This window comes from Girardinichthys multiradiatus, chromosome 4, assembly GCF_021462225.1.
Source record: "Girardinichthys multiradiatus isolate DD_20200921_A chromosome 4, DD_fGirMul_XY1, whole genome shotgun sequence".
NCBI lineage: Eukaryota > Metazoa > Chordata > Actinopteri > Cyprinodontiformes > Goodeidae > Girardinichthys > Girardinichthys multiradiatus.
The window spans coordinates 40,252,771-40,278,967 of NC_061797.1; the positions used below are offsets into that span (position 1 = coordinate 40,252,771).

The following is a 26,197-nucleotide window of genomic DNA, read 5'->3' on the forward strand; positions in this document are numbered from 1 at the left end:
AGAAAGAAATTTCTGAACGAATAGGCTGTTCCCAGAGTGCTGTACCAAGGCACCTCAGTGGGAAGTCTGTGGGAAGGAAAAAGTGTGGCAGAAAACGCTGCACAACGAGAAGAGGTGACCGGACACTGAGGAAGATTGTGGAGAAGGGCCGATTCCAGACCTTGGGGGACCTGCGGAAGCAGTGGACTGAGTCTGGAGTAGAAACATCCAGAGCCACCGTGCACAGGCGTGTGCAGGAAATGGGCTACAGGTGCCGCATTCCCCAGGTCAAGCCACTTTTGAACCAGAAACAGCGGCAGAAGCGCCTGACCTGGGCTACAGAGAAGCAGCAATGGACTGTTGCTCAGTGGTCCAAAGTACTTTTTTCGGATGAAAGCAAATTCTGCATGTCATTCGGAAATCAAGGTGCCAGAGTCTGGAGGAAGACTGGGGAGAAGGAAATGCCAAAATGCCAGAAGTCCAGTGTCAAGTACCCACAGTCAGTGATGGTCTAGGGTGCCGTGTCAGCTGCTGGTGTTGGTCCACTGTGTTTTATCAACGGCAGGGTCAATGCAGCTAGCTATCAGGAGATTTTGGAGCAGTTCATGCTTCCATCTGCTGAAAAGCTTTATGGAGATGAAGATTTCATTTTTCAGCACGACCTGGCACCTGCTCACAGTGCCAAAACCACTGGTAAATGGTTTACTGACCATGGTATCACTGTGCTCAATTCGCCTGCCAACTCTCCTGACCTGAACCCCATAGAGAATCTGTGGGATATTGTGAAGAGAACGTTGAGAGACTCAAGACCCAACACTCTTGATGAGCTAAAGGCCGCTATCGAAGCATCCTGGGCCTCCATAAGACCTCAGCAGTGCCACAGGCTGATTGCCTCCATGCCACGCCGCATTGAAACAGTCATTTCTGCCAAAGGATTCCCGACCAAGTATTGAGTGCATAACTGTACATGATTATTTGAAGGTTGATGTTTTTTGTATTAAAAACACTTTTCTTTTATTGGTCGGATGAAATATGCTAATTTTGTGAGATAGGAATTTTGGGTTTTCATGAGCTGTATGCCAAAATCATCCGTATTAAGACAATAAAAGACCTGAAATATTTCAGATAGTGTGCAATGAATCTAAAATATATGAATGTTAAAGTTTCATCATGACATTATGGAAAATAATGAACTTTATCACAATATGCTAATATTTTGAGAAGGACCTGTACAATACCACTTTACCATTTTATTTCTAAAGCACTTAAAAACAACATAACAGCTGGGCAAAGGGCTGTACAATAAACAAAATAATAAAAGCATAGATCACTGTCTCAAGGTGGTGTCTAGAAAGAAGGGGCTTGATTTGTGACATGCGCCTTAACTGAAAGAAAGAGGACTTAACCAGAGCAAAGACATGCCAGTCAAAATTTAGACTGTGTTCCATTTCTACCCCTAAATTCCTGACGTTGGATTTTTTCATATGGCGCCAAATAGGAAAAGTCAAAGGTGGGGATACCGCTAGGACCATTGGATTTAAAAATCATAACCTCAGTCTTTTTTTCATTAAAATTAAGAAGATTCAGTGCCATCTATCCCCTAATGTCATTGAACCAGTCCAAGAGAGGGTGAGTGGAAGTAATATGTTTTAAAGGTAAGTAGACTTGACAGTCATCAGTATCTAAATGAAATGGCACGCCATGCTTTTTAAAATTAGAACCACGTGGCAACAATTAAATTGAGAACAGGAGAGAACCAAGAAAAGAGCCCTGAGGTACTCCCCAGTGGAGGACAGCAGATGGAGAGGTAAAACCGTCTGTCACCAAACTGAGACTCGTAACAGAGTAATCCCTTAAACTATTGCAGAGCTGAACCAGCGATGCCCACCCACTGCTCCAGTCTGGAGATAAGAATGTCATGGTCCACAGTGTCGAAAGCAGCTGTTAAATCTAAAAGCAGAAGTGAAACACAGTTCCTAGAATCCAACGTTAAAAATATGTCATTAAAACCCCTTAAAAGAGCAGAATTAGTGCTGTGGTACGTTTTGAATCCTGACTGTAACACTTCCAAAATTTGAGATCCATCCAGGAAGGCCTTCAGCTGGGTGTAAACATTTTTTTCCAAATAGTTTTTTTTCCCATAATGGTTGAATCTGTCAACAGTTTCTCCCGTGTGGGCTGTGGATCATTGCATTTGCCCATTAGGTGACTTCCAAAAGTATTTAAAAGCAGTTCTATTTTAAGGTATCAGAATAAAGGAGGCTGAACAGAAATGCAAGCCACACTTTTCACAATTTTATTAACAAACATTTGGAATATTTGTATCCTTAATTGTATCCAGTTCTGCTGTGTGTCGGGCTATCATATAAAAGCCCAATAAAGTTTGTGCTTGTAATGTGACACAGGGCAACAAAGTTAAAGCGTTGTGAATACCTTTGCCTTCTAAATGTTTTTCTCACTGCTTTTATGTTTTGGCTTAGGTTTTGCTTAACAATGATTTAAAGGACTATGTGACTTGTTCCAGTTTATCTTAACACTGTAATTCGCAGATGACATTTTTATGTCCTTACATACTACACTGAAAGAAGGTGCACTTATTTTTTGCCATGAGTAAATTTATAATTATAACAATATTTAGTATGTGTGAGTGTGTTTGTGTTGAAGATCATATTTTTTGTAAATATTTAAAAGTTTGTGTGCCTTTGGTCTAAAAATATGGAAAACTCTCTTTAACTCATAGCTCCTTTGTTTTTTTTTTGTGTAGGTGGAGTTCGAATGGCTGAGACAATATTGGTTTCAGGGTCAGCGTTACGCCCGCTTCTGCAGCTGGTGGACTGGACCGATGGAGCAGCTGGAGAAGGACTGGAAACTCATGGAGACCATGGTAGGACAGCTTCAAGACACACAGCTCATCATGTCACAGCCTAGGAAAATGATATAACTGAAAAGCTTTGAACACTAATCTTAAACACCTTCCAGTTTATTGAATTTCAAAATGAGTACAACTAAAACTATTAAACACAATATAATTAAATGTGTTTAGAAAAAAATGTATTGATTAAGTTTAGATGAGATCAGATCCAGCAGGATTGTATTTTTTAGATGTAGTTCTAATCATAAGGGTCCATTCGCTGTACAGAGTGCATGGATTTAATTAAGGAATTCATAATAGGCCATTTTAAAATTGGTAAAATATGCCATATTGTGGATAAAAACTTGTACTCAATAGCAATAACCAGTATTTTGTTTTATTAGACTACATTCAGTTCAACCCAAAATTATTCATTCCCCTGGCAGATTGAAATTTAAAATTCTTCTCATTTAACCAAGAAGTTTGTTTATGATAAAAAAGAGGCATTTTTGAAAGATAATAGAATCCAGAAGTATTTTTTATCATGTAATATTTTCATTTTACTTAAAAATGGCATTTGAAAATCCTTATAGGCTTTATAGCAATCAAACCCATCTTATAATTGCTGACCAGCTTTTGGGACGTTTCCACTGGTGTTCTGACGATTTTAGTTTTGCAAATGAAAAAAAAAAGCACACAGCTATTATTATAAAAACTATTTAAAACAGCAGTAATGTCAGACTTACTGTTAAGTCAGCATATAGTCATTATGCTGCAAGTTTAGCATACACAGACAGAGCCTTGGTTGTGTATAGCACATAAATATACAATGGCTCCCTTATGTTTTGATTTTACAGGAGTTTATTTACAATCACATAACTTCAAACATACATATATATACTCTATATATATATATATATATATATATATATATATACATATGCTTCCAGTGTTTCGATATGGAATACATAAAGAGACATATATACATATATACATATATATATATATATATATATATATATGTATATATATATATATATATATATATATGTCTGTTTATGTATTCCATATCGAAACAATGGAAGCATATGTATATATATATATATATACATACATATATATATATATATATATATATATATATATATATATATATGTCTGTTTATGTATTCCATATCGAAACACTGGAAGCAGCAGGGGGCACTCTTGCATCACTGTAGCAGCTGCTCCGTCAGCGAAGAGTTGTGCTCCTCTTTCCCTCCCTGCAGTCAGTCTCTCACCCGCTCCTACTGTCTCTGGGTGCTCTCGGTCTCTGTCAGTGTCGAGCGCTGAGCAGTAATCACATCTAATGCTCAGGCGGGGATAAAGACGGGCTGAAGGGGAGAACGGTGCCTCTGCCGTTGCTGCTGCTCGGCTCTAGCTGCGGCCCGTCTCTCTCAGGCAGCCAAAGAGCCTGACAGAGGGAAGGTGTAGGGGCTTAAAGGCTGCAGCTCTGGGTCCAGATGAAGTGTGTGATTCGGACCTGTATTCCCAAAAGGGCATCGCTAAAGTGTAAAGTTCATGTACGGGTATTTCTCTTGGGTTTGTTATGTTTCTCTATGTATCTGTATCAGATTTTCTGTTATTCAGTGCATACTTTATGATACTGCAAATAAAATTTAAAATTCTTTTAATTTAAAAAATAATACACTTGATAATGAAATTTCTCTAGTATTTTCCCTTTTTCATACCTGAAGTTACACTGTCGTATGTTTATTAGGAAAAAAAATACTTTTTGTTTTTCAAATATAAGTTTATGCCTAAAGATTTTATTTTGTTGCAATGACAAAAACTCAAAAGGAAGCATCTTTTCTAGAGAAGGAAATGGATACTAAATAAACACATCAAAAGAAAAAAAAAAAAACACTGACATGTGCACAAAGGTAACAGTTCTCTATTGTGATGAAAGATAATATTATTGCTTTTGCTAGCAGTATTTACATGCATATATTGACCTCAGATATGCTGATCAAACTGCACTTCATAAATATGGCTTATAGATTTCTCTTTTGGAGTTTATGATGGCTGAGGCTTTTCTGCTGTTGGATTAAAACACATTTCCCTAAATTACTTTGAGTTATTTATATAATGGCGGTCTCTCCTGCAGTTCCCTATATTGGCATATATTTTACATTTTGAAGCCGGCAATTGACAGCGCCGTCTAATTTGGTGAAATATGAGTGACCTAGTGTGAGCAGATGCTGTTTACCATTTATTTATTTACATATTTTGGTTGCCTGCAGAGTAGATTTTAATGCGGCACTATTTATTTTTTTTTGTCAAATCTGATACCGGCTTGGGTATTTTAAAATAACAAATACGTGTGTATTTAAATAGGCTTTATAAAATTACACTGTATTGTTTTATACACTCTGCTGTAGCAATAAAAGGCCCTATTGTTTCATCTTGCTAAAATAGTAATACAAACCGCCAGGCTTCCTCGCTTTATTGTCATATTTAGCAGCAGCGTTGCGAGATGCGCTGGGCTGCGTATGCGTTTGTTAGTGTGTATGAAGAATATTGCAATATGGAGAGACTGGCTCCTGTATGTGGATACTGTCTCTCCCTGGGGCTCCCTCTCTGCTCCTCAGCCTGTTGTCATGCAAATGCTCATCCTTCTATTTGAATGACATTCTGATAAAATACATAAATAAATGTATAAAGAAGCAAAACAAAACGACTCCATCGGCTTGCTCACCACTTTTTTTTAGGACTTCTGAATAATTTTCAAGCGTACTTCATGTGAGAGCGCAGCAAAGCGATAATGTGTAAAGGTAAAGGTTGTTTCGGGCAGGTGAAAGAAGGGCAGTAGCTGAAAAGGGTTTTACGTTCCCCTGTGTTCCAGAGCCCGGGAATTCGTTTAGACCCGTCTGGCTCCAAGCCTCGCAGTCCCCCAGGACTTTGCTATCATTGCAATTGGACAATAGTGACATTTTCTTAAACTAGCAACAATGAATGGCTTCTTTGTGAGTCACAATAGGCAGAAGATCTTGGCTTTATGCAGAATATTTTAAATACCGGTGTGGTATTTTTTTTAATCTTTTCTCTACACTGTGGGCAGAGAAACAACGGCAAGCGCATGAGCACATTTCTCGTTTTTGTTTTTTTTCTGTTGTCCTTTTTGTGTGTGTTCGTGTTTGTGTGTGTTTGCACAAGCTATTGATGTTAATGTATGCACTCGGCATGACTTTAATTGATTTAGTAGCTCTGCTTGCACAGTACAGCTTTTTCCCTAATTTGTCACTTTCCTGACTTCTGTGACTGCTCATCTCACAACTTCAAAAGCCAGCACTTGCAAAGAGATTTCAATGCACTCCGTCTCCTTCTTCTTCTTCTCCTTCTTCTTCTTCTTCTTCATCTCTTCTCTCATTCTTTATTTCTCTTGTTCTCTCTCTTTCCCTTCCTCCATTTCACCATATCTCTGCCTATCCTCCATACCCCTTTCATTTGACAGGAGAACGAGTCTTGTAGATGGAAATCTTTTCAACACATATCAAGAAAATTAATCCACTTTCATTATAAACGGGATCCACACTGTTGAATACATTTGTATACTTCAAGGCATACAAAACAGGAAGTGGTATCGGGGCCACGTCTCCCTCCGCTCCGTTCACCCGACCTGTCAGTCCCTATTTTCTGATGGCTTGGTCACAAACACATGCATAAGCTATATATTCACAAACTCCCTCAGATTTATAAAGAGCCTAGCTTTTGCATGCATGTGCATTAGTGTGTTTGTGCTGGGATAACTCATGCTGACCCCCACTGCCAAACTCCTCACTGTAATAACAGTCCTCGGAAACAATCCAGGTTGCTGAGGTGAGTAGCGTCTGCAATCATACGTAGCCTGGTCCGGCCGCCATCACGAGCTGATTAGGTTATTGAGCAAACGTGCAGAGGAGGGGCAGAAAGGGATGGAGAGTCTGTAGAGTCAGAGGAGGAGGTAGACAGAAGTGAGAGAACGTTTGTGTGTGTTGGGGGGGGGGTCAATGTAAATGTTATTGCTGTGTGAGCTCATTTGATCAAAGTCCTGGAAAGGTTAAGCGAATCCAATCTGGTTTTGTATGGCAGAGTGGAGACACAGGCGCTGGGGAAGAAACCCCCAGGACGGAGAATGGATTATCATATTGGCGCTGGAGTAGCAGGGGCCTCCGACGGACAGTTTACTCGGCCCATAATGCGTTTAGACAGCAATTGGCCTTAATAACCTTTATTGACTTCAGCGGGTCAGTGCCAAGAATCTAATTATCAAAGTGTATCAATTTCGTTGGAGTTTAGAGTTGCACCGCTCAAAATAATTATTTTAAGGTCGGATCGGGGCAATTAATCCCCTCTCTCCTTATTTGATGGCTTTGTAAAACATTATCAATGTTATGGTTTCCCGTTGTGCTAAATAATTTTGCTAAACATTTTGTGTGTGTGTGTGTGTGTGTGTGTGTGTGTGTAAAGAATTTTCTACAGAGCTTGCCAGTCCAGGTGAGGAGGAAAACTGCCTTTTTTTTGTTTTTTTGTTTTTTTTTCACATCTGCATGACACTGCAAATGTTTCCCAGCACTCATTTTCTCTTTTACTTGCACAGAGTTTTATACCCACTTTAAAAGCACACATGTAACCAAGATTAATTATAAGTGTGAACTAAGCAATAAACAGTTTAAGGACTGTTTTTATTGCTCATTATGAAGCCATTTATTATCTCAAACATTAAATCACACTGTGTGTATGCACCGTATTGTTTTGTGTTTAAAGCTCCGTGCTGAGTAAATAGACTTATACATTTATTGTATTCCTCTTCTTTGCGGTTCTTGTGCACTGAAGGTGTGTGTGAATCAGTGTGCGGGTGTTGATTTATTTGTAACCATCAGTGTCTGTTTGTGTGTCCACAATGCGAGTGCAGGAAGTAAATTGTGCCGCTGCACAGCAGTCTATCCTTCCCAGACAGCCAGTAAGTGCTCTTACCTGGATAGTAGTAGCTGTTTTTCCCCTCATCCCAAAACATAGACTAGAGGCCCTAATCCACACGTTCATTACTGCGTGGCCTTGTTTATCCACAGCTCTTTATTAGCTTGCTTGCTTTGCCCTATTTAGACCGAGCTATGTGAGAAAGAAATTACTCTGAGATTATTGTTATTATTCATTTAAAGAGGAAATATATGGCTGATAATACATTTTACATCACACAGCGGCTCATGTTTTGAACCATGAAAAAAGAAAATGAAAAGAAGCAGGAAGAGACACGGAGAGGCAGAGCAAGAAAAGGGGAGAGAAGAGGGGAGAAAATGTAGCAGCGCGAAGGTATTTGCAATTCTCTTTGAAGTCCCTATTCAACAGGGTAAGCTGAATTTTTCGGCAGTGCCTGATAGTGTTTCTTCGTAAACGCTTAAACCCCTTTAGAGAATTTCCATGGGCAGATATACGCAGTGGCTTGAAGGGAGCGTTTATGTTACCTGGAGCCAATGCAGCCCGCAGCTTTGTACCTAAAGATGTACACTAGTGTTGAATGGAATCCCGCAGAGGTTTGTCTACGACAGAATCTCACTGCAACATCGCTGTAAGCTGGAGCGGGGAGGGGAAAAAGAGGAAAAAAGAAAGCCCTGAACAGCTTTAACCTTGTCACAGTATCATGGCTAGGCTCGCAAGAAAGGATAAAAACACTTATGTCCATTTTGAGAAGTTTTAAACAGGCATGGCCGGTATGAGAGTCTCACGGTGTGAAAAAGAATACCACGGTCTCATAGTGTCATGATATTTACACAAAACACAAACAAAAATGATCATCATTATATGAGAGCGGTGTTTAAAGCAGAAAAGCAACAAATATTCCTGCCGCTGCTGCTAAAATAGCATGACATATACATTTGCATATTCATATCTGCATCATTTTTTTTATTATTATTTTCATTCATAGACACATAAGCAAAGATATAAAATAAAAACCACAACATTTAGTATCAGTGTAGTTTTATAGTATGGGATCAATTTTATTCATTTTTTCAGTTTACATGGTTTGTTTTTAATTATACCAGTGTGGTGACAGCCTAAAGTTTGGAAATCAAAAAAATTGAAAGAGACAAGAAAATAGGATGAAATTTGGTAAAACCTTAACGGATTTTACAGGACAGTTTTGTACTTCTGCTCTTTGTAAGGTAACACTTGTATAGCAAGCTGAAATTAGCTGGGTAGGTAGCCGGGTTACTCAGGTTACCAACCTGCAATTGGCTGTATAACACATGTGCCACTTTGCCAAATGTAGTTTTAAAGCTGCATTACCTTTATAAGAGTTACATTATTAGTCATCAAAGTAAAATGAAGGTTGTTGACACAGGTGCTGTTGTTAGAAGATTTATAGCATTTTATCTAAGTAACATTCTTCTACTAACATCATGTCCTGACGCTCCATGTGGGATAAGATTTGCATTTTCCTTTACATAATTAACTCAGACTTGAGCAAACTTGTTACCCTACTGCAGGTGAGGGAAACTTCATCATTATTGACTGCTTGTCTGTACGTGACAACTGCAGAGGAAGTAATGCCTTTTATTTATTTACTGCCTTTGGATGTCGACTAAGTACTGTCTTCACCTTCTCTTTTTACTGGTATTGTGAGAAGATTTATTTAAAGAAGTTTTGTTCTCAGAATTGTAACGTTGACAGTATTTTTTTTCATCCGTCTGTGGGCTTCGAAGGCAGCTCGTCTTCTTAGAAAACAAATGAGCACTTTGCAGAGACTGATCTGCCTTATCCGCTTAGCAGCGCCCTCAATCCCTGCTTTTATTTATTTACTTGCTTTTTTTACTTGCTTATTCATTTACTTACCTCTGTATGGATTTGGTTTGATTTCTTCCCCCCTACCCGTAGCCACCCACCCTTCCCCTCGTCTTACTCTCCTCATCCTTGGCCCCGATCAGCAAGATAAGCCTTCAGAGGAGGGGAAGATAACATCCATTAAAGTGGTAAAGAGGACTTATGGGGCAGCCCAGATTAATCACTGCTCAGTTTAATCGCATTCAGTGTGGACGGCAGCGTTGGCTGCAGGGCCCATCTCCTTCCTGTGTCATACCATTAAAAAAAAGAGAGTGAAAGAGAGATGAAGGATGAAGTGTGTTTGTAAAAACATGCTGTGATAGGGGAGAATGTATAAAAAGATGAAAGAGATATTTCCGAATATCTCACCGCGAAGCCCGCCCCTCTTCTACTTGACGAGAGACGCTATAATGCTTACCAGCATTTGACATATAATTATGGCTCTGCTTTGATCCAGGTGTAATTGTTTACTCTTCTCACAAGCAATCATGTCACAGAAGTTTAGCGAAAGACATTGCCGCAGACAAAAGAAAACGTCCTTATTTGTCACTAAAACAAGAAATTAGAAGATATTTCATTTGATGTATAGAATATAAGGCGAGAGCTTTTCTGTCTTGTTCAGCGATTCTTACAGTGCCTTGAACCTTTCCACATTTTGTTGCATCACAACCAAAAAAGTTCAATTTATGTGACAGGCCAACACAAAGTAGGGCATAATTGTGATCTTCGTGAAAAGGGTACATGGTTTCCAACATATTTTTACAGGTAAATTTGGGGCGTGGGTGTGTATTCAGTCTCCTTTATAACCAAATGCCTTCAGAACTCACCTAATAAAGAATTGTCATTCTCAGTATAAATACAGGTGTTCTGTAAAGGCCTCAGAGGTTTGTTCGAGAACATTACCAAACAAACAGCTTCATGATGACCAAGAAACACACCAGAGATAAAGTTGTGGAGAGGTGGTTAAGTAGTGTTGGGTTTCAAAGCTTTTTATCCAGGGCTAGATGATAATGATTCAGATACAAGCGTGTTCTTTATGGTAAGATGGCCATGTCAAACCGAAATCCAAATGATGATCTGTGGAAAGACTTCAAAAAAAGATGTTCACAGATAATCTCCAGAGCAGAAACTAAACTTTGTACAAAGAATGATTGGCAACATTTTTTTGTCTCTACAAAGCTAAAGACTTGCAACTATAATGGCGGTAAAAGGTAGTTTTACGCTTCGATCTTTATTAGTAGAGGAAAATGAAAATCATTTTCATTACACTTCGCAGGTAAGCATTACTTTGTTTTGGGTTAGCACAAAAAATAAAAAAAAATAAAAAAATTAAGTTTTTGGTTGGAAACTTTTCAAAGCTCTGTATAATGCAACCTTCTGCTGAGCTCTGTAAGCTAGGCTGAACACAAAACAGTTCTGCTACCCAGAACTGTACGTTCTCTTTAAAAAAATATTTTAATTCTAAATCTTAATCAGCTCCCGTTGTTGGCATTCCTATTATTGTTTATCTCTAGCTCAGATCCATCTCAGATTTATTTGCAGAGCCCCTAATCACAGCTGTGGTCTCACAGGGCTTTATTTCGCCCCCACAGATGAAACAATAAATGAAACCAATTAGTGAAAATGAAAACAGCCCACCCCATGTGTACATCTCCCCAAAGTGGGAGAAAAAAACTGTTAAGGCCTAATTAGGGACAAAAATAGAAGATAGGTGTTAACAAGGTAATCCGTTTTCTGGCATTGTTATACACCAGTGAGATCAAGATCTGAAGATAAAATTGATATTGTTCTGTGCACCAGAAATTAAACAAAAGCTAACAAAAAATGGAGGTGGCTATAACTAAAATGACCACTAGTCAATGTCGTCAATCGATCTCCAGTCCTTCCACTTAATGTTCCCAAGAACAACAAGTCCCAAAATACTGTTTTTGAGTTTATGTTTGTGGGTAGTTTTAGCAGAAACACACTAAAGGCTGTCCAGAACCAGCTAAAGCCCAATATATTACAGTTCTCTATAGCACAAATGGTGTAGTTTATTAAAATGTTTGTGTCAGTTTTGTAGGTAGTTAAAATGCATTTTCAGACACACTTAAATGAAATCAAACTTTTCAGTTTCTTGGAGCTTCCTTTTAGCAATCCATAACTTTCTGTTTAAGTGGGCTTTACAAATGATATGACATAGAGGCCTATTTCTTTTAGCCACCGGTTGCTTGACTGGATGATGACCCTTGTTTATTTTGCACAGTGAGCAGGATGGCAAAAAATGCCCAAAACCCACCGTTAGAGAATTACAAAGAGTGGCCTCTTGGGGTACCAAGTCTCCATGACAACAATTATCCATCTGTCCTACAATCACTAAGGGAAACAGGTGGAGTTGACTAAACTCTACTAGGACTTTAACTGGGACCATCTGGTTTTGTCTGATGTCTAAGTTTGCATTTGGCATAAAATACAGTGTAGGGGCAATGTGTTAATAGGGACCTCATGACAACTGTATGGTGGAAGATCTGTGATGCTGTGTTTCTCACCAAAAAAACGGCAAACATTGGTTAGAGTGCAAAGTATAATGAACCAATTGAAATATCATGTCATGTTAAATAAAAATCTAGTGGACTTACCGAGGGTGTTTAATACTCGGGATGATATTTCTTTCTCTTTCTTGTGTTTTGACAGCTTAAGCAAACAGTATGGTGCGTTTACTGTGTCGGGCAGATTTGCTTTAGAACAGAAGGAAAAATGGAAAATTCTTTCTGTGGCATAACTGAGTTTATTCAGTCAAAGAGATAAGACCCACACCTTGTTAAGGTAACAACGAGGACAGGCTAGGACAAACATAAAGAGACAAAAATCACAGAATGAGAGAAGAAGAAGGAAAGCTGGGCCCGGATCTGAACGCACTGATCAGGGCTTTTAGGAACAGAAAACTTTCCATCTAAGCTGCATTCTGAGCTTTTGAGAGAAAGGAAATTTAAAACAATAGTAAAGCGTAAGCTGTAAACAAGGTGATGGAGTACAATTAAAGAGGAAGTACAAATCCAAGGAGCATTGCGTGAAGTTTTTGTCAGCTCCTTTCAAAAGAACGCTTGTACAGCACAAGGACAGCCCAGCTGATCAAACTGAAGATCTTTGTTCCCTTGTAAGAATCCTATAAAATACATTTTTTACAACTGATTTCTTTTTCAACTGACAGTTCTCTATTTTCACATTCATTTGTAGAGTTCAGAGCATCCATCCCACCTCATAGTGAAAGGTCATTGCTATTCCTTCGCTGCAAAAAAAGATCTGATATGTGGTGTTAAATAGGTGAGATGTAGGACAGTGTAATTAACGCTAGTCCTTTAGCGAGCCCCACCTCACTCAGCTGGGAGCGCCCGATATAGCACTCATTAATTCCTATTTGTGCGTAATGAGAGGGTCATGTTGGATGTAATAAATGGCTCTTTTATTTGGGCGAGAGCTGCTCTCCTGGCTAACAGTCTCATAAACACCCTTTAGCCGCTCTCATCAGCCTCCCTGGGTGAAAACCGATCACATTTGCGCATGCACACAAAACTTAACAGGTGTGAAAAAGCATATTGGGTAAATGTTTTGAGAAATCTGGTATAATAAGTCAAATAATATGTTCAGTATGTTAGAAAATTTACCTGCTTTTGGGTTTATTATTCAAGACACACGATTAAAAATCACAAATGAGAATGCAGTCTTTTGTTGTTTTTCCTTTCCACAGCTGTGAATTGATAAAGTGATTGATCTTTGGTTATGTTTTCAAAGAACAGATTGTTTGAAGAGTCCTCTGGGGCTGTTCCCAAATGCTGATTAAATACAGCACACTTGCAATAAAAGTTGGCCACTGAACATCATTCTAATTAACAACTCTTTTGAGGAAAGATTACACTAAAAATACAGCCACTGAGCCAACAAACAAACAAACAAACAAACAAACACACACACACACACACACACACACACACACACACACACACACACACACACACACACACACACACACAGTTTCAAGTTTGAACTGTCTGAGCTTTTGGATGTGAGACTACACTGTAATGCAGATTTTTAATTTATTTCAATAATTACATCCATGAAGTAACTCAGTCCAAAGCGCACCATATTCAGTTTTAATTCCTATTGCTTAATTAGATTATATCAGAGCTCTCCAAGATCTTTGAGGAATGTATACGGCTTTGTTGAACAGGCATTATTAAATGTAAAAGCTATTAGAGTGTGTGTGACTCATGCCAGACTGTAGTAGACAGTGTGAGTACGTGAGTTCATAATCCAGTTATATTTAACTGCTTAGTGGTGTGTGCCATTGTCTGTTACTCTATAGCCAAGTGCTGTGGGGGAATTTAATAATGTAGTAAAGTGTTGATCTTATTTATACACAGGAAAACAGCAGATGACACTGATCTAATTGAAAAATAAGACTCATAATTATTTTTATGCATATAAAAGTAGCTACAAAAACCTGCTGGGATAGAAGTCCAGAAAAAAATTACAAACTACCATCGCAGTCTGAAATATTCAACCCCTTCACTTCAAAAGATGTGGTGTTGATAGAATACAAGAATAAATCACGCATGCAATCATGCAAAAAATACTATGATACATATTTGAGTTATTTTAACAGAAGTTACCTCACCTTTAATTTTCATATATAAATTGTAACAACACATGCTCATGTGCAGAATTGTTCAACTCCCAGCATCATTTATTTGATAACTTCTACGAAAGTATTTCAGTAAGTGCTAACACACCTCTTACACCTCTTTATTGGACTCCTTGTCATTCTTCACATCCTACGGCCTCTAGCTCAGCAATGTTTGATGGCTTCCATGCTGCAACGCTTTTTTAAAAATCCCACCAAAGATGCTGCATGATAAGGCTCCTGTAGCAACCTCCAGGATCTTTTTCTTAACCAAGCCTTGGTTTACTTGGAGGTTTGCTTGGGATCATTGTTTTGCTTGACATCCCAATGATCACAGAGGTTGTATTTGTAAATAGAAGGCATCCAAGTCCTCCTGAAAATGGTCTGGTGTTTCTGGGAATCATTGATGCCAGGTACACCAATAACATTGCCACAGATAATCAGCCCCACATCATGAATGACCCTCTCCATGGTTGATCACGTGGATGGTATCTTTTGTTCATAAGACTAGCCTTTTGCACACCAAATGTACTGCTTGTTCTATATGTACAGACAGTTCCAGTTTGGTTATCAGTTTATTATCGTAGTCATTGTCAATCCATGAAATTGTGTCCCAAAACTCTTTATGCAAATTCTGTCTGGCATATTCTAGTTGGTCTTGGAGACCATCCATGAAGTCCTTATTTATTCAGTGTACTTGCTACAGTTGGTTCTGAAAAACTTGTATCAGCTTTCATTAGGTCATCCTAAAGGTGTCTTGCATTGACACGGTGGTCTTATTTTGTTGTTCTGACTAAATTGCTAAATGTCCCTTGGTTAAATGTTGTGCTTGCTTTCACGTTCATCTCCTAGTCTCAACTTTTGCAGAAGCGTCTTTGTCTTTACCATAATTGCAACTCTCTTTGAATACTGTCATGAGTGAATTTCTATATACATCATAGCTGAAACAAATTTAATTGATACATCCTTAAAACTTTGGGGGATTGAATATTGAAGATTGTAACCCCAGCCTTCATTAAACAAGCCTTCCGTTATAATGTCGCACAGGCCTCATGGTTTTAAATGACTGCAGTGTGTTATGGCAAGGAACCCATAATTATAGAAATCTTAATCTGCTGCACTTAAGATACAGTCACTCTTTCTCACTGTACTGCTATAGGTAATTCACATTTGATGTAAGACATGATATTTAAGAAAGCCTGTAAAGTCTCACTGCTGCAGCCAGATGCTAAAACTGAAGAATCACTACTTCTCAGAACCCACGCAGTCGATCAAAACTTTGTTAGCTGTGCATTTCTGCCCCGGCAAGCATTTCCCCCTGTTCTAAAACCAAATTCTTCAGTTTGAGCATGTCAAGATGGATGGAAACTCTTTTTTATTGGTTTAGCATTTTTGAAGACCTGATTTATGGTGCAGTGTGAGTAACACTGTAACTCTTGGGCTTAGAAAGACTGGCTTTGGCCCCAGTCAGCAAAAAAAGCTTTCTACTGGCAGGAGAATGAGGCACTGATCACAATCTGCCATCTAGCTAGAATCTACACTCAGCTTTCATAAACTGAAAGAGAGAAAGAGGGGTTTAAGAGAGCAGAAGGTGCTTGAGTGTCACGCTCATCGCAAACATCTCTGTCTAGCTCTGTCTTTATTGTCCTGAATTAGTCAAAGGGCCTCTCAAAGCTTCCCTGTGATGGATGGATTGCAGATTCAAGCTAGGCTGCTGAGGAGGTTTTGCACTCTCCTTTTTTCTCCTGGAAAGCCCATTCAGACTAAGAATGATGTGGTTTAGCCATTAAAACCAATTGAGTCCACGCCCGTTACCATAAGGCAGATATATTTTGTTTGCAAAAAAAAAATACAAAAATAGAGAAAAAGAGAAACAGGCCGGTAAACTTCTTATGTGTTATTGGTTGGTGATTTGGATCATGACCTGACAGCAGATTTGCCTTTTCTCCTCACACCAAAAGAAAGCACCACAAAGCCTGTGAGTTCTGCTTCATTTGACCCTGTGCAAAGCATATGTCTGTCCATCCTGCTCGTATTCTGCCCAGAAGATGGACTGCCGTTAGGGTCAAAGAAAGCCTCACTGCCCACTTGAGTGTGTTACAAAGCCTTCAAACAAAATCACTTGTCAGGGGTCTCTACTTTTCGGGTCTGTCTCTATTTCTCCCTAGCCCTTTGTCACTTCAAACAAGTTGCTGCAATGTTTTAGAGACATTTTTCTAATGTTTTACACTCCATATAATCTGCTGTGTTGCGGAAAGCCCATTTTACTGGCTGACGTAATTGATGGTGCCCGAGACCCTACAGAGGTCATCCCAGTAGAAAGGCCTTGGTTTTTGTCACCATGGAGATGGCGAGAACACACCAGCAAGCTCACAGTCACCCTCTCACAAATTCACACACACACACACACACACACGCACGCACGCACACACACACACACACACACACACACACACACACACACACACACACACAATAATAATAACTACAATGCCTCAGTGTCGGATTCTGGAAGAAGCTTTTTTTTAAATAATCAAATAAATGAAAATGCCAGTAGTCTTTGAAAAGATTATTTTTAGACATTGGTATGGAGGGTAAAAGATGTAAAAACAGAACCTGAAATGTTATGTTAGTTTCTTTGTGGCTAGGCATGGACTTTTCGGAATCAAGCTTTTAAAAACATTTCATCATATTGTCCCCATGGCTTAAAGCCCGTTTAATGAGATGCCGGAGAAGGTGCTACAGTGACTGGAGTTTTCTCCTGCTGTATGGAGCCTATAGCAACACAGCACTTCCTCTCCCTCAAATGTTGCGAGGCATTGCCAGTCAGCTGGCTGAAAGAAAGTTACTGCACTTTTCCATCCCTTGCATGGCAAACTAGGCTGTTTGGAATTAATAATGGTCACGAAAAACACAGATCTAAGATAATCTATCATCTTAACCAGCTAATTTTAGCTTGTATTTTACTATATATACTCTATTTTACTCTATAAAATAAAGAGCAGATAGGCAGAAAGATATAATATTCTGTGCAACAACCAGCTGGAAACTACCACTACATTTAGGTGATGTTTATCCTGCATTATTCACATTGTATCAGAATCAAAATAATAATAAAATGATGTTATAAATAACATTATTACAGCTGCAACAACCAATACTTTTATATTCATTTTAGCAGCAGCAGTAATAGTTGTTGCTTTTTGTTATTTTTACCAAAGGAATTAGTTCATGTTATACATTGTTTCAAATTGTCCTTTTACTAAAGGTTATCCTATCTCATGTCGACCCCTGTTTTTTGTGATAATAGGATCATAAAAGGCATCCTAAAAGTATTTTAATGCCCATCATTTGTAAAAATTTTAGTTAAGTTAAAAAGATATGCAAATAAAGAATACCTTATCCAATCAAATTTGAGAGAACATTTTTGTGTAACTTGTTTGTCTGCTCCATTTTGCCTGATAAATCATAGCTGGTGCTGCTCTAAAATCTGCAATCCAATCCTTCCCATGAAGTGTCGACAATCATAATTTTTTTTTTGCATAAACCCTTTCAGACACACACACACTCAGCACATGTGCTCATACATTATCATCCAATCTCTCTAAGCAGAGTAAATTTAATTTCAGATATTCCTCAATTTCCAACCATCTATAATCATGTGACAGCAGGCAGATGGCAGAAATAATGTACATACAGTTACCCACACACCTTTTTTTTTTTATAACTGATGTTGTGGTGTTCAGAAAAGGCTATGTGGTCTGAGTGTATCTCTTTCCCAGATACTATAGTTGTTCCACCGGTGAAGAGTGCAAAGTAACTCTGTGGTGGAAAGAAACAAACACACACACACAGATCCCTTGTTCAGACTGGAAATGGCCTTGACAGGATCACAGCTCCCCTGTTGTTTATATCAGTGAGCAGAAGCTATCCATTACCCAGAGCAAGGTGCCTGATGCCTTTTTTCCCACTGGCGGTCAAAGTGATATTGGTTTCCTGTATTAAAGGAGAGAGGAAGATTCAGGCAGCTGTGAATCTGCTAAACTCCCACTCCCAAGACCAATGAAATGAGGTGTTGGAGCAGCTGAGCGGAAACAGTGGTAAAAGTCTGCATTGGTAAAACTCTGTCTTTCAGGTGGGCGACAAGAGGTCATGTTGTAGAAGAATGTTGCCTGATAAAATGAAGCAAGAATGTTAATTGTTCCAAGTCTAAATCAGCAGTCTGGTCCATAGATAAAATTTAAAATGGTTATGCTTTTGTTTCATGTTTTTCTAGTTATATTTCTGTTAGTTTGTTTCCTTGGATTTGCGTTCTGTTCAAGCCATGTTTTGCTCCTGTCACGTTGTGTTCTCTGTTAATTAAGTTTATTCGGTTCACCTGTCCAAGTTAATCTGTCTCCTTGCTCCACCTGTACCATGCTTCATTTATACACACCTGTTCAGTTAGTCATCGCGGAAACATCTTTCACTCTCATGCTCATGTCTAGTTCTCTAACCAAGTCTTGTCTTTGTTTTTGATCATGCCATGCCTATCTTGCCTGCCCGTTTGTTTTGTTCCTGCCTCCTGCTGAGTGAGTTTTGGTTATTAAACCTTTTTTCACTTACCATCACGCTGCCTGCTCATCTGCATTGTGGGGTCCAATTCCAAGTAAACCGTGATAGAACCGTGACACATTCAGCATCTTCCTCAGTTTACATCCAAGGTTTAATGGAGGCAGAGGAAAAAAAAAGTGAGAAATTTGAGAAAACAAAACTATGAAATGGTTACTTTGTTGTTCTGGTGTCTAGTAAAGTGGGGTTCTTTGTCATAAATATGTTAATGGAAATAAACAGGCTACTGCCAGACCTGAAGAATCTAAAAATTCAAAACCAGCATGAAGTAGCCTGAATGTTCTCAGAAAGCAACACACACACATGCCCCACTTAAGGAAATTTATGAAATGATTAGAAACTAAGTTAGTGATCTCTATCAGTGTGGAAAGGGTTATGAAACCATTTCTAAATCTTTGGAACTCCACTGAACCAAAGTGAGAATTATAATCTACAACATAAAAGTGGCTGGCTTACAATAGTTTTGATATACTCTTGAAGTGACAACAAACCAACAAAAGCATTTCATAAGAAGAACACCATACAAACGGTCAAACATGGTGTCGGCCCCTGTTGGACCTGGATGACTTGCTATAAATAATGGAACTAATTAGAAGTACTTTGGGTCCCCTGAAAGTTCAGTTTGAAGATCATTTTAAGCATTTCAGGGGGGTGTTAATAGTTTCTTAAACATTCTATTAGTCAGCAAGTAGTTACGTTTCATGGAGTGTAAACTTTCAGTGCTGCATGAATCTTTTTTTAAACATTAGTAGCTTCAAAACTACCTTACCATTATGTAATCATAGACAGCTATCATGTGAAGCTTTACATCATGTTGCACTCTGTACAGCAACAGTCCTCCCATTGTGTTATTCCATGTTGAATGAGTGACACGTTGTTATAGGATAGAAATGTGATGGAATAGACAGATGCTTGTTGGTGTTAAGATACAGTCCTGGCTGGAGGTGTTAGTGAGCCGCCCCGGGCTGCCCTCCAGCCAGCTTGGAACGCTATCATCACTCCAGCTCTCTCCACAAACGAAAACACCACCTTAACTTGCCTGCATGTTTGTTTACCTTCCCTGCCTCTGCACAGGGACGGAAATGGTTATGCCGATCTTGTAGTAAAATAGGCCGAGCTGAATTTGGGGGTCTGGGAAGCAGAGATGGAGGTACCGAGGTTCTCCTTGTCCTCTGATTCACCTCGGGACATGGCCAGGGTCAGTGGGACATCTGTGGTCAGCACTGGACTGATAGAGGTGGACTGTGAGGACAGCTACTGTCATCAAGGGGTAAATAGAAGTGAAGAAGGGGTTGGTTTGTGCTAACATGAGCCTAAAGATAAAGCACTGAGGTCTGGCTGAGGCCGTGCTTGACCAGTAAACAAGCAGTGGGGTGCCTAAATAGCCTTGGGATCAGCCTGGGGCTAAAGCTGAAAGTCTCTCTCAGCACTGAGTCTTTTAAACAGAAGATCATACATGCACATGTTCTGGCACAAAAACACATGGTTTCAGTGAGGGGGAACTCTACTGCAGACACGCACACAAAATTAGGTGCACATCCATGCTCAGAATAAATAGGCTGTGAATAAGAGGGGAAAAAAAGCTTTTGCATAGAGACCTGTGCAAAAGTCTGAAGTCATCCCTAATATCTTTATATTTTGTATCTAAGTACTTTTTTCTGTCAATTCATTTGACATATTGACCATTTTCAGAAAAATATATATTTTTTGTTTGTTATGCCATATATCTGACATATACACCATTCAGGCATAAAACCATTCAGGCTCCTAAACTCAATGAATGCACCAGTGTTGTATCCTCATGTGACAGACAGATTAACAAAAAAGGTTTAAAATCACTTGATCTTTTTCTTTAACACAGCAACAAGCAGCATGAGGCAAGAACACAGCGTACTCTAAATCTTAAAAACAATAAAAATGATTAACTCTGTCGCAAAAAAACCAAACATCTTTATGAGGTGTTGGTCAGGCGACTTAATTGCCAGTCAAGCACTGTGGTACCTTGTCATTAACCCAACTAGTGGTGCTTTTTTCAGTGTGATAAGGAACCAAGTCCAGTTTAGAAACGGAGTAAGGATTTCTATAAATGTTGTCAATCTTCATAAATCTTGTCAGCAGAGGATAGCACTATGCTCTAACATTTCTTGGTCAGCTGTATTGACTTCAGACTTGATGAAACACAGAGAACCGACACCAGCAGATGATATTGTTCACTAAATCATCATTGACTGTGGAAACTTCACACTGGATCTCAAGCAAATTTGATTATTTGCTGTACTTCCTGCAGACGCTTGGACTTTGATTTCCAAATGAAATGCATAATTCATAATTCAATCTTTTTGCCCTGGTTAGACTCTTCTAACTTTGTCTTTCTTTCAGGAGTGGCTTACCACAAGTAATGCAGCAGTTGTGGCCCATATCCACGATTCATTTTTGTGTTCGCAATCCTCATGCCTACAGTTTTTGTTGTTGCTTGTGCACCTTTTTTTGCCACACTTTTTCCTTCCACTCAGTGTTCCATTAATATGCTTGGGTACAATACGCTGTGTCTACATTGTCTTTAGTAATGACCTTTTGTGGCTTACCAGGAGGGTCATTACTTTACATTACAGGTGACTGCCTGCTGGGCAAGTGTCAACTCAGCTGTGCTCCCTATGATTGTGTTAAAATTAACATTTGTTAATGTTAAAAAAATAATTTTTATATTGGTCAGCCAGTCATTTTCTACCGCTTATTCCATAGTGGGTCACGGGGGAGCTGGTGCCCATCTCCAGCAGTCTATGGGCGAGAAGCGGGGCACACCCTGGACAGGTCGCCAGTCCATCGCAGGGCAACACACAAACAACCACGCACACACTCATTCATACACCTAAGGGCAATTTAGAGTTACCAATTAACTGCCTGCTGGGCAAGTGTCATGTCTTTGGACTGTGGGAGGAAGCCGGAGTACCCGGTGAGAACCAACGCATGCACGGGGAAAACAGGCAAACTCCACGCAGAAAGACCCCAGGCCGGGAATCAAACCGAGGACCTTCTTGCTGCAAGGCAACGGTGCTACCAACTGCGCCACCGTACAGCCCACAATTTTTATATTGGTCTATTACTAATTACTATTACCAATGTTACTTCACAATGAGCAAAAAGTTAACTCTTCAAATAAATTACTATGTACTAGGGGTGCACCGCTTGGAGTTTTAGGGCCGATTGCCGATTAATGATCTTTAAAAAGCCTGACCTGCCGATTACGATTTCTGCCGATACCTATTTTCTTTATAACTAACACTATCAAGTGTAATAAGGTCATAAAACACCTTCCATGTTTTAATCTTATGTTGTCAACAGTTGTGAACCGCGCACGTGCAGATATGACCTGTTGGGTGGGTCTGTCAATCCGCAAAAGGGGACAGTGGGTGATTTTCAGACTCCTGACGAGCTAGATAAGATCAGTGGATAAGATCAGTTTCATATGCAAGTATTGGCCCATCAACGATCACCCAAAATATTCATTCATTCAGTCATCTTCTATATCGCTTATTCCATAGTGGGTCACAGGGGAGCTGGTCCGTATCTCCAACAGTCTACAGACGAGAGACAGGTTGCCAGTCCATCGCAGGGCAACACAGAGACACACAGGACAAACAACCATGCAGAAAGGCCCTCAACCAGGAGTTGAACCCTGGGCCTTCTTGCTGCAAGGCAACAATGCTACCAGCTGTTCCACCGTGCAGCCAAAATAATATGAGTGAATTAATTACATTACTAAAATAGATAAACATTTTGATCCTATTCTGATTTAATGAAATGCACCCGCTGCTATGTTCTGAGATGTAAGAGAGCCTGGAAAGAGTCAAAATCACTGTAAAAGATCACAAGAAAATCTTACTCCTTGGTAACTAAGAATAAAGAATTTAAGAGTAGTTTAAAACTTTTGCACCATACTGAACATGTCTCTTAGTAAAGAAGTCATATTTTCTGTATTTAATGCATAGTGTTGGAATCTGTTCATGGTCACTGGGTTGGGACTGATGCCTTGCCAATGCTTTTGTATAAATCATACACCTGAGCTTTTACCCAGTGTATTTTTTTATCTTTCCTTTTCTTTCCATACATCTTGTTTGTAATTTGCTTTGAAATGAGCTGAAACAGGCTCAGAATAACACCGGGGCACATTTCAGATGAACTGGGAATCCCTTGCTCTACAGTGTTTCAAGGGAAAAGCAGATGGGGCGTTACAAAGATGGCACAGCAATGTGATATCTACCAGCTAGGGTTGTGACACAGTCTGAATGCACTTTGTGGTACTTTCTCAGCACGTCACCCATCCTAGGAGGACAGAGTATGATCCAAAGTGAAAGACACAGTTTGCAGAGGGAGTACAGCCGGCCTTGCCTCCTCCTGGTCACCGTAATCTTTGGTGTCTCCTCTGAGTCAGGTGTAATCATTCACACCCCGCTACGTGTTTTGACACCTGTCCTGCGTGGTGCAAAGGGAAGTAAGCATATTACTCGTCTCCTTTGGAAACAGGAACGCAGACAATCAAAGCCATCGTCACATGAATTAAGACAGACAGGTGGATTGTCAGAAAATGATACAAAAAAGTGGAGAGGAAGAAATGAAGGTTCTCTCATATTGTGGTTTTTTTTTAAAGGAAGGTTGGATGACTGGGTGGGGGAGTCACTGTTAATGGGAAGAAATGAACATGCTTGACTGGTGGATGTGACAGGAAGAGACTGTTCTTAACAAGGCGTCAGAGTCAGTCACAGTTACAGATCCATCACTTCTCAGAGCTTCGGCTAAAGGGGGAGGCATTTAAGGATATTCAGAGAGGGAGAAAATGCGTGACGGGTAAAGAGGAAGAGGGATTTGAGTGTGGCTGACAGCGCTGCATTTAATTTGGGCTGCCAGATCCTTTTTCGTTTGACTCCCTCTCTACCAGCTTGGAGGCTGCAGAAGACTCAGAGGCGAAGGTTTGCCAGGATGTCTCTGATTAGCGGTGATGTGCCACGTCACACTTTAAGCTGGCCTGTAATTCATGTTCAACAGGGGGATACTCACACATTACACTGCGCTGTGCAGGACGCGATTAATTGACTCACACTCTAATATTGGGTGTAATTTGCCCGTCCTCTGATGTGAAACTGACTTTATACTAGACTTACTGTATGCTGCCGTCCCGAGGATGTTATAATTGAGTCTCAGCTCAGTGCTGTGTAATTTCAACACTACGAATAGAAGCTCAAGGGTTGTATGAATCACTTCAAGTTGTCTTTCCACCTAATTCCGTGCTTTTAAACATTCAGGTGATATTAATTAAAGCCAGATAGTTAGGCTTTTTCTGTAGGATGTAGAGGTGTAATTTCTGAGTTAGCTGTTTTTTAAGACTTTAAGACTGCTGCTTTTACACCTATTTCTCTTAAAATCTATTTCTTATTTCCTCTTATTTTCAGACCATGCTTTTCCTGGCTACAGTGGAGGAGGAAGGCCAAGCAGATGAGGGAAGGAGGGAGATGGCAGAAACCCTGCTGTCTGCCTTGACAGACAGGCACCAGCAGAGGCAGACATGGAGAGACAGGTAACACGATGTACCTCGTATTTTATCCTTGACGCTGTACTTCGAGCAAACATTTAGGCAGGTAAAAAGCTCTGTCTTAGATTTGAAGTAGACTATCACACACAAATTTTTGTATAAACCGAGAAAACTGAAAGACTTTGGGTAAATTATTTTGCCCTTTTGCTCCAGGATCAAAACATATTTATTCTGGGTTATATTAAACCATATGTTTGTTGGCCTTCAAGACAGCATTGTTTTAGCCAGTAAACATGGAAAGATCACAAGGACTTGTTATAATATAAAAGCCATGGAAGAACTTTTTAGAGATATTTTCTGCTGATTGATGAGTAGGAAGATAAATTTGGTTCATTGAAAAGCAGTCTAGACAGCATAATTTCAAACATTTGTAAAGATTTTCATTTTATTTCATTGAAAATTGTATAATAAAGTCAAGACAAGAAATATTGCTTGTCAAAGTAAAGTCAGTCTTAGGAAATACTATGATGTTGCTGCCAGCGTGTTACTTGGTGTGAAATATGCTAAACACAGGCACCTGGGAGTCTGTAATGAAGCAGATCACAAGAGAATCTACGAACATTTGCACAGAGACTATAAACTATACACATGGGAAACAGTGGGACAATGCTGGTAGGACACTAACCACAGTACAAAACATAAGAATACACAGAACAGAACACCACTGTCACTAGACCAATATGAATACTCAAAGTCTTAAGCATCATGACACCTAACCAGCAAATAACAATATAGTGTGTGTTTTCTTGCTCTGGTTTGCCTAAAGTAAACTCATTTCCATAACCAATTAGATTTCTTTGGCATCAAGAGTCAGAATCCAGAATGTGAATGTTTCTTTAGGCATTCAGTAACCAATAACCAACACAAGCATATTTAATTAACACCTAGTAGCTCTTAATTAAAAAATACACAACCAAATTCATCCTGTATTGAGTAACACCAACTAGAGACATTTCAATATACCATCAGAAAAAGTCACATCTGTTCTAAGTTTTTTCATCGAAGATTTCTTTTGAAGAGCTGCGTAAATTCTTCGGAAATGCTTTGGCGTGGCCGGTGTGTGTTTTGTTGTGCTCAGGCCTGGCAGCTATCACAGCGTCACGTGTGTCTTGGATAAGCTTGCTCGCTTCCTTTCCTCCTGATAAAACCAGAAAGCACAGGGATTAGAGTGCTGGCCATTCATTCAGATAAGGAAGGCCTCCATGCATGCCCCATAGTATTATTTTAGCTGTTCATTTTCTCTGTCACCCTCTACCTCAACGCCTGCAAGGACACACACAAACACTAGGATGGCTGTTTTTACTAGCGCTTCATTCGCATATGTTTCACTGCTTATTGTCTTTCCGAACAGATTTAACATGAGTGTCTCATACAGATAAATGCTGAAAGCAAAGCTTAGATTAAACAAAGCTCTCAGAGTTTCACGCCACACACAAGCAGCGTATTTACTAAAAATCTTAAAAGTTGATTCAGTAGTACTGATTCAGTACTACTGAATCAGTACTTTGTTCAACAACCTTTAGCTGCTATTTTGTGCTATGTCTCTACCAGTTTTAACCATCTAAAAACTAAAGTTTTTGTCTATTGTTCAACTCCCTCACATTGGATGGAGAGTATTGGTGGTCATCAGTTTTTAGGTCTTGTCACAAGTTCTCAATTAAATTGGGAT

The 26,197-nt window shown here is 39.4% G+C and overlaps 1 protein-coding gene across 3 annotated transcripts in view; it reads left to right on the plus strand.

The window, feature by feature from the left end:
• The window catches only part of fto (FTO alpha-ketoglutarate dependent dioxygenase), a 172,731-nt gene that overhangs the window by 52,290 nt on the left and 94,244 nt on the right, over positions 1-26,197 (plus strand). For all 3 annotated transcript variants that reach the window (XM_047363956.1, XM_047363958.1, XM_047363957.1), the window contains exons 7-8: positions 2,744-2,863; positions 24,389-24,513. In XM_047363956.1, coding sequence (XP_047219912.1) covers positions 2,744-2,863; positions 24,389-24,513 — 245 coding nt within the window. The remainder of the gene's footprint in view (positions 1-2,743; positions 2,864-24,388; positions 24,514-26,197) is intronic.